At 53.2% G+C, this 16,215-nt stretch overlaps 1 protein-coding gene across 5 annotated transcripts in view; it reads left to right on the forward strand.

Annotated features, from left to right (window-relative positions):
• Nucleotides 1-16,215, forward strand: part of TSPAN9 (tetraspanin 9) — a 205,885-nt gene that overhangs the window by 116,593 nt on the left and 73,077 nt on the right. For 4 of the 5 annotated variants that reach the window (XM_039236360.1, XM_039236361.1, XM_039236362.1 and 1 more), the window contains one exon: nt 3,673-3,752. In XM_039236360.1, the coding sequence (XP_039092291.1) occupies nt 3,690-3,752 (63 nt within the window). In that variant the 5' untranslated portion in view covers nt 3,673-3,689. Of the gene's footprint in view, nt 1-2,859; nt 3,753-16,215 lie in introns of those variants that run through there. The other variant, XM_039236359.1, reaches the window with a different exon arrangement.

Raw genomic sequence — 16,215 nt, forward strand, 5'->3', positions numbered from 1 at the left:
CCGGGATGCCCTCCCACCTCCTCTTTTGCTGTCCATACCTGCACCAGGGGGCATAAGGGACAGCTCTTCGCTGGTCCTGTCATGGAATGTGCTATATCACTCGCTTTGGGCTTCTCTAGGTACGGTCCTGGAGTGGGGGCAGAAGGCGCTTTTTTCGCCCCCTTGAGGTCCTTTTATCTAATGACCTCTCTCTCGTCAGGACATGTAATTTCAGGTTCCCTTTTGTGCTTTTAGATTCTGTCTCTTAGACTGGAAGATTCCCAAGGGTGGGAACTGGTTTAGAGAGCAAGAGTGAAGAAATGGGCTTTGAAATCATATAGTTTCCTCATCTGTAAAATGGGGATAATAAACCCTATTCTGTAGGTTTGTCATGAGGATTCGGTGAGTTATGGTGTGTGAAGCTGGGTGCCTGGGATACAATAAGCACTTATGAATCTCTGTTGCTCTGATTATTCTCACAATGGCTGAGCCAGGTGCCCTGAGGGGACATCACTGAACTTTGTTAATGGACCAAAAACTGGACTTCAATGCCCTTCCCACAAGGGTGACCAGGAACGAGCAGAACTGTTACTGGGAGCCTTCTCTTTCCTTGTCCTTCACCCTGGCCCACCAGGAAACAGCTTAAATCCTCTTAGAAATGAAGGTGAAGATCCAGGGACAGTGCAGAAGCTATTCTCACTAACAAGGTGGGAATCGAGGGGGAAAGAATTAAGAAGGTAGAGGGGCCAGCCTGGGCGGGCCCTGGCTGACATCACCTAATCTCTGTCTGAGACTAGTGATAACAGGCCCTTGCATTTGCTCCCTTTACTTACATCTGCCAGCTCACTTTATTTTCGCAAAGCCTCTTGGGGGGGAGGCTCTATTAACCCCCATGTTAAGGAGGAGGAAATGGTAGCTCAGAAAGGCAAACTTCCTTGTCCTTGATCACACAGCTCAAAATTGAGCTCAGAGTGAAAAACGGGTCTCCTGACCCGCCGTCCAGCTGGTAAATGATCTCTCCTGCGTCAAAGAAGTCATATTATGAGAACGGAGTGGCAGCCGGGAGCCCATGGGAGCTGGTCTGGACTGAAGAGGAAAAAAGGCATTAGCCATTCCAGTCGGGTGGCAGTGGGTTCAGCCGGGAGCCAGCCAGACACCTGCCCCTCATCTGTAGGAAGCATCCAGAAGACCACTGTACCCAACCAGGAGACCAAGGTGCCATGGCTGTGACACTCACTAAGTTTCATTGCTGGGCAGCCATCTAAGTGGGGAAGGGGCTTAGAATGGTAACACCACTGCAGGTCCCTTTAGAGAAGTGGGGTGCCAGCACTTCTCTGAGCCAGTGAGGGTGCAGACTCAGCATGGGACTACCGCAGCCGACCTGCGATGAGGATCTTCTGGTCCCTGTGGTTGGAATTAATGTCCCCTTCCCTCTGGGCCACAGCCAATTATGTTCTTGCCCATCGCATTGGTGATTAATGTCCTTCTGTCTTCCTGACTAGATTGTGTGTGTCTGAAGGGCAGGGAGCAGCACAACTTATATAGGTTTCCTCAAGGGCCATGCTCAGCCACATAGCAGGGTGGAATAAATGTCTGATGGGATCCAGGGTGGACATTTCACACCCCCACTCCGAGGGAGGGGCAGGAATTCCTCTACCCAGCCATCCTTGTCTAGCGCCTCCTAGAGGCCAAGGCCGGTGTTAGGTGCTCGGATACAGGGCCTGGAAACTACTTGGCCCTGCTCTCTGGGGCTCTCAGCACTCTCTTGCTAGGGGCAGAAAAGAGACGTGGGCTCCCCGCCCTCCCTCTCCTCCCCCCCCCCCCAGGTCTAGTTTTCTTTGTTTGCCAGGTATGGTAGCTGCAGATCAGCAGTGCAGACTTCTGCACAAGCCCAGGAGACACAGGTGCAGTTGTTTTTTTTTTGTTTTTTTTACAGGGGGATGAAGGGCTCCTCCTGGATGTTCCCCAAGTCCCTCAGCTAGAGTATTCCTCTCCCTTGACCAGCCCCTTTCGTGCCCTCCTCCCGGGGGAGAGGACCCTGCCTGTGTCCAAGAGCACTCCTACGTCACCCTTGGCATAAGCAGGATTCAGAGGGGGCAAGGCAGGACCTTACTTCTGGCACCTACTCTTTTCAGCCCCGCTACGGCCCCAGCCAGCACCGCATCCCACCCGGGAACGCGGGGGCGGTGGGGGTTGGGGGGCCTCGCGCAGCTGCAGGAGCCTCGCGGAGCCGCGTGTGTGCTCGAGCGTGCGCGCGCGCGCGCGCGGAGGGGGCGGGGAGGGCGGCGCGCGCCCCGCGGAGGCCCCAAGCGCCTTTCCCACACCTCGCGCCTCCCCTGCGGTCTCTTTTCCCTGCATGCCGTAGCCAGACCCACGTGTGCAAAAGCGTGTGTGTGTGTAGCAGGGAGACCGTGTGCCCCGGGTCGGACAGGCCCCCGTGTGCACGGGGGGCGGCGGCCAGCTCGAAAGTGGCCGCGCTTCTTTCCTCCTCCTGTCTTCCCCAGCCCTTTCCTCTGGTTTCTTTGGGTCATCGGTACCTCCAGCCATTCTCTTTCTCTCGCCGCCCCCCTTTCTCCTGTAGTAGAGACCGGCGCCTTCCGATGAAGGTTCTGGTTTACCCCCAGCTCCAGAGCCCTTGACATTTAGCGAGGGCTCGCGGCGCACTTGTATAGGCACACAGCAGAAAGCTAATCCTATTAAAGATAATGTGTCATTGGGGAGGGGGAGGCCGCCCGCCCCCCCGGCAGGCCCTTGCTCATTGGTCGAATGCAAAGCAGGGGGGCGGGGCCGAGGGCCCGGGGAGGGGGCTCCGGGCAATTTTGGAGTCAGGAGTCGGGGCTGGGATTTCGCAGGGAAAGCCCAGCGGTGGCAGCTGCGGCGGATCCCTCGGCACGGCTCGCCGCGCGCCCGGGCAGCCCAGGGCCGGCGAGCAGCTCCGCAAAGTCGCGGAGCGAGAGGAGGCAGAGCGCCCGCGAAGTGGTCGGGCTCGGCGCTGGGGCTGGGCAGGGAGAGAGGTGTGCCCGGGGACCTGGATCCTGGCGCCCTTGTTGCCTCGCGCGGAGCAGCCGGTGCACCCGGGAGGCGAGCTGACGCTCTGGAAAGAGAAATCAAATTGCAGCCTCCCCAAAGACGTTAAGTTACGCAGGCCAGCCGGTTCCCGGAGAGCGTTCGCGAGCGCGCGTAGAGCCGAGCCGCGCCGCGCCGCGCCGCGCCGCACCGCAGAGCCCTCCCGGGCCAGCCGGCTGGGAGCGGGGCGCCGTCCGAGAGGCAGCGGCCCCTGAGCACGGGGTCTGGCCGGGAGTGCGCCCGGCTACAGAGAGGGGGCGTGCGGGGCTCCGCCAGCCCGCCCGCAGCCCGCGCCCGACTTGGGCGCCCCCTCCGTCCCACTCCGGGAGCGATGCCCCCCGCCCCTCGCGCCCCCCGGGAACGACGCGAGCATGGAGAAGTCGAGTAGCGAGGATTCTTCGATCCACCGGAGTCCATCTTTGGACAGCAAGGACTCGGACTTTGCCAAACCGTCCACCTCGGGCCGCCCGTTCGGCCGCGGCTTCACGGCCGGCGCCTTCTACGGCACCGCGGGCTCCAGGGGCCAGAGCCGCGCCGAGGCTGGCGTTAAGACTGACAAGTACTATGCACCCAAAGGCAGCAAGTACGTGGTGTTTTACCTGGACCTGTCCTTTGTTTTTCTTCTAGAATTTAAGAAGTGCAACATGGCCAGGGGCTGCCTCTGCTGCTTGAAGTACATGATGTTCCTCTTCAATTTGATATTCTGGGTAAGTCCTTGCGATTCTCTCTCCTTTGCCCCCTCCCCTCTTCGTTGCTTATCCCAGCGTGATACCCTCTTCCTTCTGGGTGCTGCATTGCCCTGCTTTCTGCACAGCGGTAAGTGTGGGGTTTAAAAACAAATCGTCCTCCCCACCCCCCTTCATTCATCTTTCTCTTCCTTTCTCCGTGGTGGCTGAATGGAGGCTCCAACTTGCCTGTCTTCCAGGAGGTACATACTCTACTCCTAGGTGGCTGACAAAGTTTGCCGCCACCTCCCTCCCCTGTAAGAAACCCATGCTGGAAGTGCCTCCAGCTGGGTAACCTGCAGAACTAGGTGTGGGGCCAGAATTTTTAACAGCTGTGACCTTGAGTTGAAGACCGGCGCAAATGTGGATGGTTTTGGAGTTTCTTCTTGTATTTTTTCTGAATACACAAGAATTTGATCTGCAGTATTTTACGGGCATGAGGTGGGGTGGGAGGGATCGTGGAGGTCACTTCCTCTGACTCTTTCAGTGAGTCCCAGAAAAAGGAGGGGAGCCCCCGTCCCAAGCCGAGAGACACACACACGTTAGCTAGCCTGCAGATATGCCCGAGTTAGGGCTTGTGTGGAAAAGGAGTGTGTGGGAGAGATGCTGCCATCGGGTGGCGGGCAGCTGCTTTTGAGGGATTGCAGTGGACTGGGCAGGGAGCGGGCTGGCCATGCGCTCCCACCATGGAATGCCAGCCCTCCTGGCTCCAGGAGCCCCAGAGACTGGAAGGGACAAAGAGAGCGCCCCTATCCTGGGTGAGAGGTTATTTTCTAAAGAGGGTGTCAGTGGGTGGGGCAGCTTGGAATTGTTCTCCGTCCCCTGAGACTCTGGAGGCCGTGTGTGCACACATGTGCACGCATGCAGAAGAAATACTAGTGAGGCAAATTTGAAAACTTCTTAAATTCGTATCTAATTGTTCCTTCATCCCAACTGCCGCCTCCACCTTTCTTCACCAGAGCCCCGACATCGTCAGCACAGATGTTTGGCCCTGCCCCAGGGCCTGTCCTGCCTGCTGGAGGCTGTTAGCTGCCCATGGTCCAGAAGGGCACTGGGGGCAGGAGAAAGTCATTCCCAGTGCAGCTCTGTAGAAGCGGTTGTACTTTGATGTTCAACACTTGTGTGAAGTGACCTGCTTTAACTGACCAACTTTTTTTGGGTGTGTGTGTTGGGGGAGGTGACTTTTCCCATAGACGGGGAGAGCTTGGGGCTGGGCAGGAAGAAGACTGGGTCCAGTCTTGGGTCTGTGTCAGCTTCTTGTGTGACCTTGGGCAAATCGCGTTATCCCTTAAGGATTGGGTTTCCTTTGCTGTCTGTGGGGGACTCTTGGGATAGTTTCCCTCTTGTCTGACTCCATTACTTATGGGACGCCCTGAATCCTTGCCTTCCCTTTGTGTGTGTGTGGGGGGGCGGGGAGCCCCTTTCCCGACCTGGGGCACAGGCTGCCGCTTTTCTTCCGAGGAGCCTGCTTTGAGATCATCTGAGTTGGGTTTCCCCGGGAGTCTGCATGGTCCCATGCCCTCTAGCCACCGCAGTTAGGACGTTACCTGTCCTGTAATGAGGGTTTATGGAAATTGGGCGTAGAACCGCTGGAATGTCAGGAATGATTTTGTGGCCGCCTTTGGGCGAGTGCTCCTGGTCCTCTGACCCATTTGCCGGCATTCTTGTCAGTCAAGTACCCGTGTGTGTTTCTCTGGGGCTCACGATTTACATGAATGCTGCCTTGCTTTCATGGTGGTTTCCCTCTCTGCCCTCATTCATAGTCTCAGCCTACCTTTCTTCCTTGCTTCCACTCTGTATGTCTTAACACTTACTAGAAAGACCTTGGTGGGGATGCTCAGTGCCTCGGCCAATACCTCCCACTCAGCGGCCCTCCTCCCCACCCCCACCCCGCCACCTGCTGGCCGGAATAGATATAACTGCTTGTGGCTCCTTCCTTCTCCAGAATGGTCCTGGCTTGGTTTAGATACCTCCTCCCTCACATGCTGGCATAGTAGGCCGTGTGCTGCACATAGTAGGCACTCATTATATGTTTGTGAGTGAGTGAATGAATGGTGGGCCAGAGTGGTAAAGCCACATCTTATTGTGTGGTAGGGAACCCCTCTTGATAGGGAAGAGAAGTTAGTTCTCAAACTTGCCTGTGATGAAGGTTCTTTAAGCAACTTAACTGTGGGGTGACAACCGGCTCTTTTCATCTTCTCTTAAAAGCTTGGCAGAGGTGGGGCGCCTGGGTGGCTTAGTCGGTTAAGCATCTGACTTTCGCTTGGGTCATGATCTCGCGGTTCGTGGGTTCAAGCCCCGCGTCGGGCTCTGTGCTGACTGCCAGCTCAGAGCCTGGAGCCTGTTTCAATCTGTGACTCCCTCTCTCTCTGACCCTCCCCTGCTCACGCTGTCTCTCTCTCTCTCTCCTAGAAATAAATAAAACATTAAAAAAAAAAAAAAGCTTGGCAGAGGTTAATGAGCTGATTGATGGAATATAGTGAGAGAACTTGCCGTCTCTTCCTAATTAGGAGGTACCCACCACCACTCTTTCACCAGGCAAGGAGTCTCTCTGTCTCTGAGTCTCTGACTTTTCTGATTACTTAAATATCTTCAGAATTCCCATGACTTGCTACAAGCTGGGAGAAACTGAATCTCAAAGACCCCGTTCTTTTATGCCAGTAGTGTGTGAGTTATGAAATGAGATATAGACCTTAGAAAAGATGGAAAGTTAGCAGAAGAGAAACAGATGCTGGCGTGTTTAAGAGTATTTGCCACTGTGTTCCTTGGGAGGTGGAGAAGGTGTAGCAGGCAGTTAGCCAGGATTTGGGCACGGGCAGGTGACTGAACTTGAACAAAGACGTCCTGCAGGCAGGTGCTTGGGCCTGATAGAGAAGAAGCAGAGGAAAGAGCCAATCAGAAGAGAAAAGAATGAAGGTGTTTAGGCCAAAGGTAGATGGGGTAGTTGATGACACAGGGCCCCTGGGAGACTTCTGCCGCTTTCCACTGCATACATGAATAGAAAGGCTGGAGGTGAGGGAGACGGTGGGGGTGAGGAGGGATGCAGGGCTGGTCAGAGCCCGAGGCCCGTGGGACCCAGAGCAATTGTTAGGAATTATGTAGCCATCGCTTTTTCTAGTCTCATGGCTCAGATCCCAAAGGAAGGCTTTTCTGAGACATTAGAGTTGAATCTGAGGCCTGCAATCAATAGATAGAGATCTTCCTATAGATCCTGGAGCCTACCTGGTAGTTCTCCAAACCCACCGCTGCTGCCACACCCCCCTGCCTTCTCAGAGCCCGCTGGGAGGATTCCCAGTGCTGAGGAGAGGTGCAACTGTCACACTGCAACCCTCCCCCCCACCCCCGGCCACACCCCCATCCCCAGGAGTGAGAATCCTGGTTCCTTGCCACTGGGCGGAGCTTCTAGAGTATTGTTATTAGTGAGGACGTGGATGACATCACCAGGGGCAGGATAGAGGCCAAGCTATGTGGCCTGCACTCCTCATCACGGAAAGAGCAGGTGACTTGCAGGCTGCTGGGGGAGCGTGTAGTGTCCAGGTCTGCTCCTGGCACCACTGACTTCACTCAGATGATGCTAGCCATGGTGGCACGCAGGGCAGCATTTTTGGGGGCCTGCTAGAGATGGTGGGGCGAGGGGAGGAGGAGTCGGGGGTCATATCTGCCTGAGCCCCTCCTCCTCTTCCCTGGCACACCTCACCCTGATCCTTGGGGCCAAAGAGAATGCTGGCTTCTTGGTGGACAGGGAATAGAAGTCCAGGGCTGGGACAGAAGCTTCTCCATCCCAAGGGGCCTGTACACTGGGAATGAAACCCACCCCAGGGTGGACACCGAGGGGCAGCTCCCTCTGTCAGCACATCTCTGAGCCCTCCCAGAGTCGTCTGGTGGAGTACCCTGGAGAGAGATGGAAGTGAATCCGCACCCCTCCAGGAGGGCAAAGGAGGCTCAGTGCTTTAGACTCTGAGTAAGGTAGAGAGTGAGTGTAGGGGTGGGCTTTGGCCGCTGGGGCCCGGGTCCCCTTCTTGAGTCAGCATATCATGATGCTGGCCTAGCCCCTCCCAAACCAGATCCAGCTCCTATCTGATAAGGAGGGGTGGGGTGGGCCTGGGGTTGCCGGCCTAATTGCCACTCAGGATAATGGTCACTTTTCATGCGTGCCAGCAGAGCTGCTCTGTCACTTTAAATCATGGCTGGCAGAATAGTGACATTCTGGCTCCATTGGACAGGCTATTCCTTGTGGATTGCTCCCTTAATAAAGGCCAATTAGCCAAAGAGGCAGTGTTCAGTGTGCCTGCTGGAGCAAGGGAAAGGTTGGGGCCGGGCTGCCATGGGTAGGGTGCTGGGTGGAGGCCCTGATTAACCTCCCCTAAGTGGAGTCAGGTCCTTGTGGCTCGGCCTGTTCACTTGTCTCTGGGTGCAGGCGACTGGGGTAGGGCTCTCCTGTCATTTCAGAGGCATGTGTTTGTTACTGGCTTGGCTGTGTTGTGAATTCATCTGCGGGCTCCCTGGCTCTCCATTGGTCCACGGTGGCCCAGGACATGGGTCTGTGCACAGTCGATGCTGGAAGGCCTGGGTGTCTAAGGAGTCTGTGTGGTGCCTTCTGTCTGGCAAGGGAAGTGTGGGAAGTGGGCTGTGGGGTCTGAGTGGGGTCCAGACAGGTCTGGACCTGGCCTCCCCAAGCAGGAGACTAGCTACGCTGGGTGGCGAGGCATTTAGAGGCTTCCTGAAGGGCTCAGGTGTGAGGCATCAGGCTCTCTCCTCAGAGGCCTCCTCCAAGCAGCCCTTCAGAGTGGGTCAGGCATGGCTCTGTTTGGGGTAGAGGGGGCTGGTGCTCCGAGACCCCAGAACGTGGCCATGAAGGGATGAATGCCGGCTCTGTGTTCACTTCTTTTCCAAAGCATTAAAAATTAAACTTCCTTGTCTTAATATCTATTTTTAAATCATGTCAGAGCCAGCACTGGTGTCAATCAAGAGGGGGCGGGGTGGAAGACGATAGAAAGTCCCAGCTGAAAGACGGTGCATGCTGTCAGTGCCTGGAGGAAGGGCCACGGTTCTGCCCTCCGTTTGGCTGGCCTGCCGGTGGGGAGCACAGAAAACCGCACTGACCTCTTCTGAGGATGGGGGGCCTCACCCTCCCCATGCCGTGCCTCCATGCGCCTGGCTGCCCTTGGCTGAACTTGGCAGCGGGCTCTGGGGCTTGCTGGGCTGTTGGGGTCCCAATCGAGCCCATTCACTCATGCCACAACTATTTACTGAATGCCCATTGCGTGCACAGGAGCCTCCAGTTGGTGAGAACAGGCTGACTGGGCTTGCATAGGGCGGATCAGCTTTCTCAGGCCAGGAAGTCGCGGAATTGGGAGGTCATCGGCCTGTCCTCCGCCGCGCATTTGAACACAGGGCTAATAAGGCAGGGGTCAGAGCCGGGCCCTCTCCCCCTCCCCAGCATTCTAGGGAGGGAGACAGCAGCAGGTCTGGACCCAGCCTCCAGGTGGCCTAACTTGACTTTCCTCTCCCCACCTCCGCCCGGTGGCTGTCTGACTCTCCCTGTCTAGAATGCTTGTGTCCATCAGAAATAAAGGGGAGGGAAAAAACCAGTCTGAGTTTCCTTTAGGAGTTTTCTAGTTTAGAAAAAGGAACTGGTGAATTACGTGTCTTTTTCTGTGTCTTCTGCTGAGAGGGCCGACTGGAAACACTTGTGGCTAGTGGGGACTGCATACATTTATTGAGCACGTGCTGTAAGCCAGGCCCTGGAGCTGTTCAGAGGCCTGTGGAGGAGTCGGGCATGTAAACAAACAATTATAATAAACAGTTATGGTTCTGAGCAGTAGGTGCTCAGTAGAGTTCCTTAATGGAATAATTGATACTGCTTCCTAGAGAAAAGATACAAAGATAACAGAGCAGAGCCAGTGATGAAGGCTTTTGAAGGATGAAGAGGAGTTTGCTGGACGGATGAGGGTGGAGTTCCAGGCACGGACAGAGGTGGAGAGAGGTGGACACAAGGTGATCCAGAGCCTGTGCCCGGGGAGAGTCTGCAGCCCAGTGGAAGAGACAGGGGCTCCTGCACACGTGAAATGGGCTGAACCCGGAGAAACAAAGGGTGCTCTCAGCCTGGGTGGTGCCTGTTGAGAACGGCTTCCGGGGCGGGGCGTTCGGTGTGCGCTCTGCGCATGAGGTGGCCCTGCCCGGCTGTGGAGTGTGCACCAGTGGCCGAGGACGCGCTTCCCTTTGTCCCCAGGGCTTGGGGGAAAGGACTGTTTTATTTTTCCGACAGTGAGCCCCGTGCAGGGTCTTGCTGTGTCACTCGGGCTGCAAGCTGTTGCTGTAGGTAATCCAGCTTACAGAGATGCCCCTGTTCTCTCCCCCTTCCCGCCTCTCCCTTCCAGCTGCGATATGCCTGCTTATTTGGTTCCAGTTAGGAAGCTTTGAAGCTGAGCTAAACCCGTCGGGCAGAGTTAAGTCTTCTGAGCCAGCTTTGTCCCTGCTCACATTTGAAAGCTAATCTGCCAGCAGAAGTTGGGGGTGGGGGTGGGGGCAGGGATGTTGCAAATGGCACGTGGGCCGGATGGTGGGCCAGAGGGTGAGCCGATCTGTGGCTGGGGAGGGGGCGGGAGGAGCAGGGCAGGGCGGAGATCAGACTTTCACCCCCTACTCTTCCCTAGCTAGTCTTGGGGCTTCAGGTGGTATCTGAAATATCTTTTCAGGTAGTGAGTCTGTCCTTGCATCGGCATGGTCTCTCCTGCTCTTCCCTTGGGCCCCAGCAAGCTTTGAAGGCTCTGAGGAGACCTGGAGAAGCCCTTGGAAGGGAAGGCTGCGGGGTTTCCGATCTTCCTTGTGTTGGGCGGCTTAGTTATCTGGTGCACGCAGGGAGGTCCTGTTCCAATGACTGTTGGAGGGTGACTGGCCGAGGAGAACAGAGACGTGGCTTGTGCCTTCAGAGAGCTTTCTGTCTGCCCTGAGGGTTCTTCACTAGGATGTAGATTCAATTCAACAAGATACCTTTATTTTTTATTTTTATTTTTTTTTTAATTTTAAAGAGAGTGCAAGTGGGAAAGGGGCAGAGAGAGAGAGAGAGAGAGAGAGAGAAAGAATCCCAAGCAGCCTCAACACCACCAGTGCAGAGCCTGATGTGGGGCTCAAACTCATGCACCATGAGATCATGACCTGAGCCGAAGTAGGCCGCTCAACCAACTGAGCCACCCAGGCGCCCCACAACAAGATACCTTTTAACACGAACAGAGACTGTGTCCCTCTACCTCCCACCCGCCTCCCACTCACTGACCTACTGAGTCAGATTCCCCAGGAATGGGGCCTGGGGTTTGAAGGTGCCCAGATTTCCTCATGCCGGATGGTATCCGCTCTCTTACAGAGCCGGGATGAGGCCCAGCTGCGGCCATACAAGCATGGCGCAGGGAGCCCGTTTAGCAGGATGCCGGCATGCCGGACACAGTGCCTCGAAGCTGCTGTTATTAGCACGGTGCTTCCTGCAGTGAGAGCGTCTGAGCAGGTAGCCCGTCTAGCAGAGTCACAGGCCTGGGGGCTGGAGTGACCAGCTGGGCAGGGCTTTGGAGCCCTGCAAGGGGCCCCAGGTGTCTCGTTAGGCTGGGGATCATTCAGAATGTCTTCTGATCATAAGGATCTGTGGGGTAGAAGCTGGGAGGTTCAGGCAGGTCTGTTGGGATGGAGGATGGGAGGGGAAGGCGATGGGGTGGGGGGGGTTATGTGTGGCGAGGTCTCAGATCCCAGGGCCAGTGGCCGCACCTGCCACACTGTACGCTTACCTCTGGCCTTCCCAGGTGGGGTGCCCATGCCTTTCCCCGGCTTCCCTTTGTCACTGGTGCAGTGAATCAGGCCGGGAGCAGGCCAGCTGGGCCGGTGGTCATATTGCAGGCTCTCCGTGAGCCTTCTGTGCCGGCTGCTCGAAGGGCAGGTCACTCCCTGTGGCACACTCAGTGTTGGACTCTGCTGGCTGGGCAGCTTGGCCTGTGACCTGAGCAGATGTGGGACTCTAGGTCCGGGTCACTTCACTAACCAGAAAAACAGTCACTGAAAATTGCTTTTGTAAATTGTGGAATATATCCTATGTAAATTCATGTAGTTTAAAACAATTACGTGAGGAAAAGATACCCATGTGTTCCTTAGCTTAAGAAATAAAACACTGGCACCCATGAAGGCTCTGCGTGTCCCTTCCTGAGCTGCCCCCAACCTGTCCCCTAGAGAGAACCAGCCTTCTTACGTTTTGTGTGAGGTATATTTCTGTGTAGTTTTTCCACACATGTAAGCATCCTTGAACACCACACCATTTGGTTTGGCTTGTTTTTAAACTTCTGATAGATGGAATCATGTGAATTTTTTAAACTTAAGTGTTGTCTTTATTGATTCATTTGTGTTGGTATGCTTGGCCATCAGGCACTTATTTTTACTGTTTCATAGTATTCCATTATCATCTTCTGATAAGAAGCATTTGGATTCCTTCCTTTTTTAAAAACATGCTTCCGCGAACATCCTCGTACAAGCCTCGTGGTACATAGGCCAGGGTTTCTCAGCTCAAACCACAAGTGACTCCCCTACATCCAGACAGTTGTTGATAATGCATTTGACTGTTCTGGAAACATCACCTGGCTATAAAGTTCCAAAGTATTAAACATTTCTGTGGTCCATAGTTTCAGGAGGACTGCTTTAGGGAACACAGCAAGGAGTGGCATTGCTAAGTTTGAGGATCTACGCATTTCTACTTTTCTAGATAATGCCACATTATTTTCTGAAGTGGATGTATCGATTGACGTTTCCACCAGCGGAATGTCAGCTGACAACGGGAAGTTTTGGCATTCTCCAGCATAGTGGGTGTAAAATGCTATCTTATGTCTTAAATTTCGTCTCTGATTACTAGTGAACATCTTTTCATAGGTTTATTAGCCATTCTTTTCTGCGAATGCCTGTTTTATGTTTTTGTCCATTTTTCTGTTGAGTTGCTTGCTTTTTCCTATGTTTTAGGAGTTTTAGATGCCAATCTGTTGTCTATTAAGTGTGCCACAAACACAGTCTATATCTTCCAGTTCATAACTCATCTTTTCACTTTCTTCATAGGGTCTTTGAGAAACAGAAATTCTTTATTATAATATAGTCAAATGTATTAGTCTGTTTCCTTTGTTAGATTGTACTTTTTATGTATCATTTAAGAAATATGTATTATCTCATGGATCTCTTTGTATCACTGGTAATAGGACACTGCTTGTCACAACGTAACAGACATTTGTGAATTTTTAAATGAATGAGTGAATGATTAAGGGTGACAACCCGTATTTACTTCTGTAAGTTTTTCTTTTAACATTTAAGTCCTTAATATGTCTGGCATGCATATTTACATGTGGTGTGAGGCAGGGCTCAATTTCTTTCTTCCCCGTATGCAAATCAGTAGTCTCAGCTCCAGTGATTGGCTAGTCTTCCTTTCCCTTCTGATACCAACTGTGCCTTTTCCATGACACTCACTATTTATCTATCCCTGTGCCACATTGTCTTAGTTACCACAGCTTTTTACTAGGTCTTGATATCTGGCAAGACAAATCCTCTCATCTGATGCTTTTTGAAGAATGTTTTGGCAGTTCTTGGCCCTTTGTTCTTTTGCATAAATTTTAGACACAGTTTGTTTCGTTTAGACACCAAAAATCAATTGATCAATCAATCCCTTCTCCCCACCCTTCCTCATGCAAGCCTTGTTGGTAGTTGGATTGGCTTTGCATAGATAGAGTCTGTTAATCAGTTTGGGGAGAATTGCTATGTTTTAATTTCCAGTCATGAATATAAATTGTATTCTAGGCATGTGTTTCTATTCATGGACATGGTATGCTTCATATGTTAGGCCTTCTTTAATGTCTTTCTGTAAAGTTTCATAGTGTTCTCCATGAAGCTCTTACACAGCTATTGTTATGTGGAGACTTTTGATCTTCCATTTTTTGACACGACCCCTCCCTCCCCTCAACGTTCAGCAGAACTCCCGTGCACATAAGGATGGAGAAGGGGAGCAGCCCTTCTAGCCACTCTTCCTTGCAGTGTGGTAGAGCTGAGTAGTTGGCCGGGCACTGTGCTGGACACTTCTCTAGGTTACTTTGTTACCTTATCTACCCTCCATAGCACCTGATAAGAAGAGGGAGGATTACACTCATTTTGCCTCTGAGGAGTTGGAAGCTCGGGCAGATTAGGGATTTTTGCCCCAAATCACTAAGCAGAAAAGTGACAAAACTGGGATTTGAACCTGGGTTCAGAGCCTATATTCTTTCTGTGACTAACTCTGGGAGGTCATCCTGATTCAGCTCCTTCCTCTGTTAACTTTAGATTGTGTTTTTCTTGGATCTGTGCTTCCGATTTGATGAGGGTGCAGTCTTGCGATAACAGACGAGTGTTATGCATATTTGGATATGACCCCTTGGTGATTTGTGCCTTCCCTCCCTTGGTCCAGCCCCAACAGAAATGGGTCAGGAGATGACCACCTAGTGATCGTCAGGGCCTTTCTCAGATTAGCAGGTGGTCAGTTGTGTACAGTCTAGGTTTCATGATCTGTTTTTGTGCTTTTTATGAGAGTACTCCAGAACGAAGACTGTTTTCTTCACAGCTTCCCAAAAGCATGACCCAGCATTGTGCTATTAAATAGTTCAGATTCTATTCACCACATCCTGGCCGGGTTTACTGTTCATATTCTCTCTCTCTCTCTCTCTCTCTCTCTCTCTCTCTCTCTCCCTCTCTCTCCCTCTCTCTCCCTCTCTCTCCCTCCCCCCCTCCCTTTTTTTCTTTCTTTCTTTTCCTTCCTTTCTCCCTCACTCCCTACTTCCCTCCCTTCCCTTCTTTTTGAGAGAGAAAGAGTGAGCAGGGGAGGGGGAGAGAGAGAGAGGGAGACAGAGAATCTGAAGCAGGCTCCACTCTCTGTGCTGACAGCAGCAAGCCCCACATGGGGCTCGAATTCATGTGCTGTGAGATCATGACCTGAGCTGAAGTCCAACGCTCAACCAGCTGAGCCACCCAGGCCTCCTGGCAGGGTTTACTGTTGTAACCATATGGTCCTGCTTTTGTAGTTTGTATCTTTTTCCCCCACTCCGCTAGCATCTTCTAGGAACTTTAAATACTTGCAGTTACCTCGAGTGGACAGTGGTACCTATGTGTAGATGAGGACATTGAGGCTAGAGGAAGAGGTGAGTGTGAGGGGCCTTCATCTTACCATCTATGCCTTGCTTGCTCATGACTGGTGCTCAGTAAATGTGTGTTGACCCGCGGGCTGGCTGAACTGCCCAGAAGTGCTAGGTAAAGGGGGCTTGGGCAGGCTCATAATGGGATACCTCTTGCAGGGTATTCCCTTTAAATATGATTGGGCTTTATGTAAAGGAAGGGCCCCATGCTGTGGGGGAGCCATACTGGCCTCTACCTGGAGGATCCTGCTTAGCCAAACGGGACCCTGACAGCCATGCATACTCACTGCCTTGGAAGGTGGCTTTGTGACCACCAGCCCTATCACAGCAAGCCCTTGGTGGGCATCTCCCTGAGCAGTGGTTTATTAGTGCCCTTTTTATAGCACACATAGCACTCTCCACCAGGACTCTGGAAAACACTGTTGGCTCCATGCATTCATTTCCAGAGTTGCTGTGGACTCATGGGCTTTGGTGCCCTGTGACCTGGTTCTAGGTAGGCCCTTGGTCACTGCGTGACAAGTGATGAGCACTCAAAAAATTCCACCTGTCTGTGCCTCAGTTTCCCTTCTTATTGGGAGTTAGAAATTAAGTGGGGTGACCTGAAAAATGATTTCTAGTGTGAGGGGGAAGTGGGAAGAGCCTGTGAAGGGAAAAGCATGATTAGATTTGCCCTTTGTCAGAAAAGGAGATGAGGGAGCATAGAAATACAATTGTATTTCTGTCCGTGTCAGAGCCTGTGGCCGTGTGTGAGGGGAGCTGCCAGCCACCTCAGAACAGAACCCCAAAATGCAACCCTGCTTGGTCACGGCAGGCTCGGTCCCGTGCGCCCAAGCAGGGGCTCTGTGTGGTTCTGCCTGCTGCTCGCTCTCCTCCAGGGTCAGGGCTGGGGGTGCCCCTTCAGAGTCTCGGGGCTGGGCCCCCACACGGCAGAGGAGAGACGCTTGCCACTCGAAGCCAGGAGGGTGGGGCGGGGGGCAGTCGGAAGGTGTGGGTCTCCGTTGAGGAGCCCCTGGCTAGCACGGACTATGGGGCGGGTGCCTAAAGGTTTTTATTCCCTTCTTTTCTGCTGGGCTGGTTCCGTACTTGCATTGTCCACTTAGACAACTCACTTGTAAGTTCTCAGAGCTCCCCTTTGCCCTCCCTCCCCACATAGACATACATATGTACATATGTGTAAGTGTGCATGCATGTATACAGACGTACATATGGCACGCATATATAAATGTGTATGAGTATACAGTGTAAATGTTTTTCTAAACATTTTTTAGAAACGT

The sequence above is a fragment of the Hyaena hyaena genome, unplaced genomic scaffold (assembly GCF_003009895.1).
Source record: "Hyaena hyaena isolate Hyena2069 unplaced genomic scaffold, ASM300989v1 scaffold_108, whole genome shotgun sequence".
NCBI classification, from domain to species: domain Eukaryota; kingdom Metazoa; phylum Chordata; class Mammalia; order Carnivora; family Hyaenidae; genus Hyaena; species Hyaena hyaena.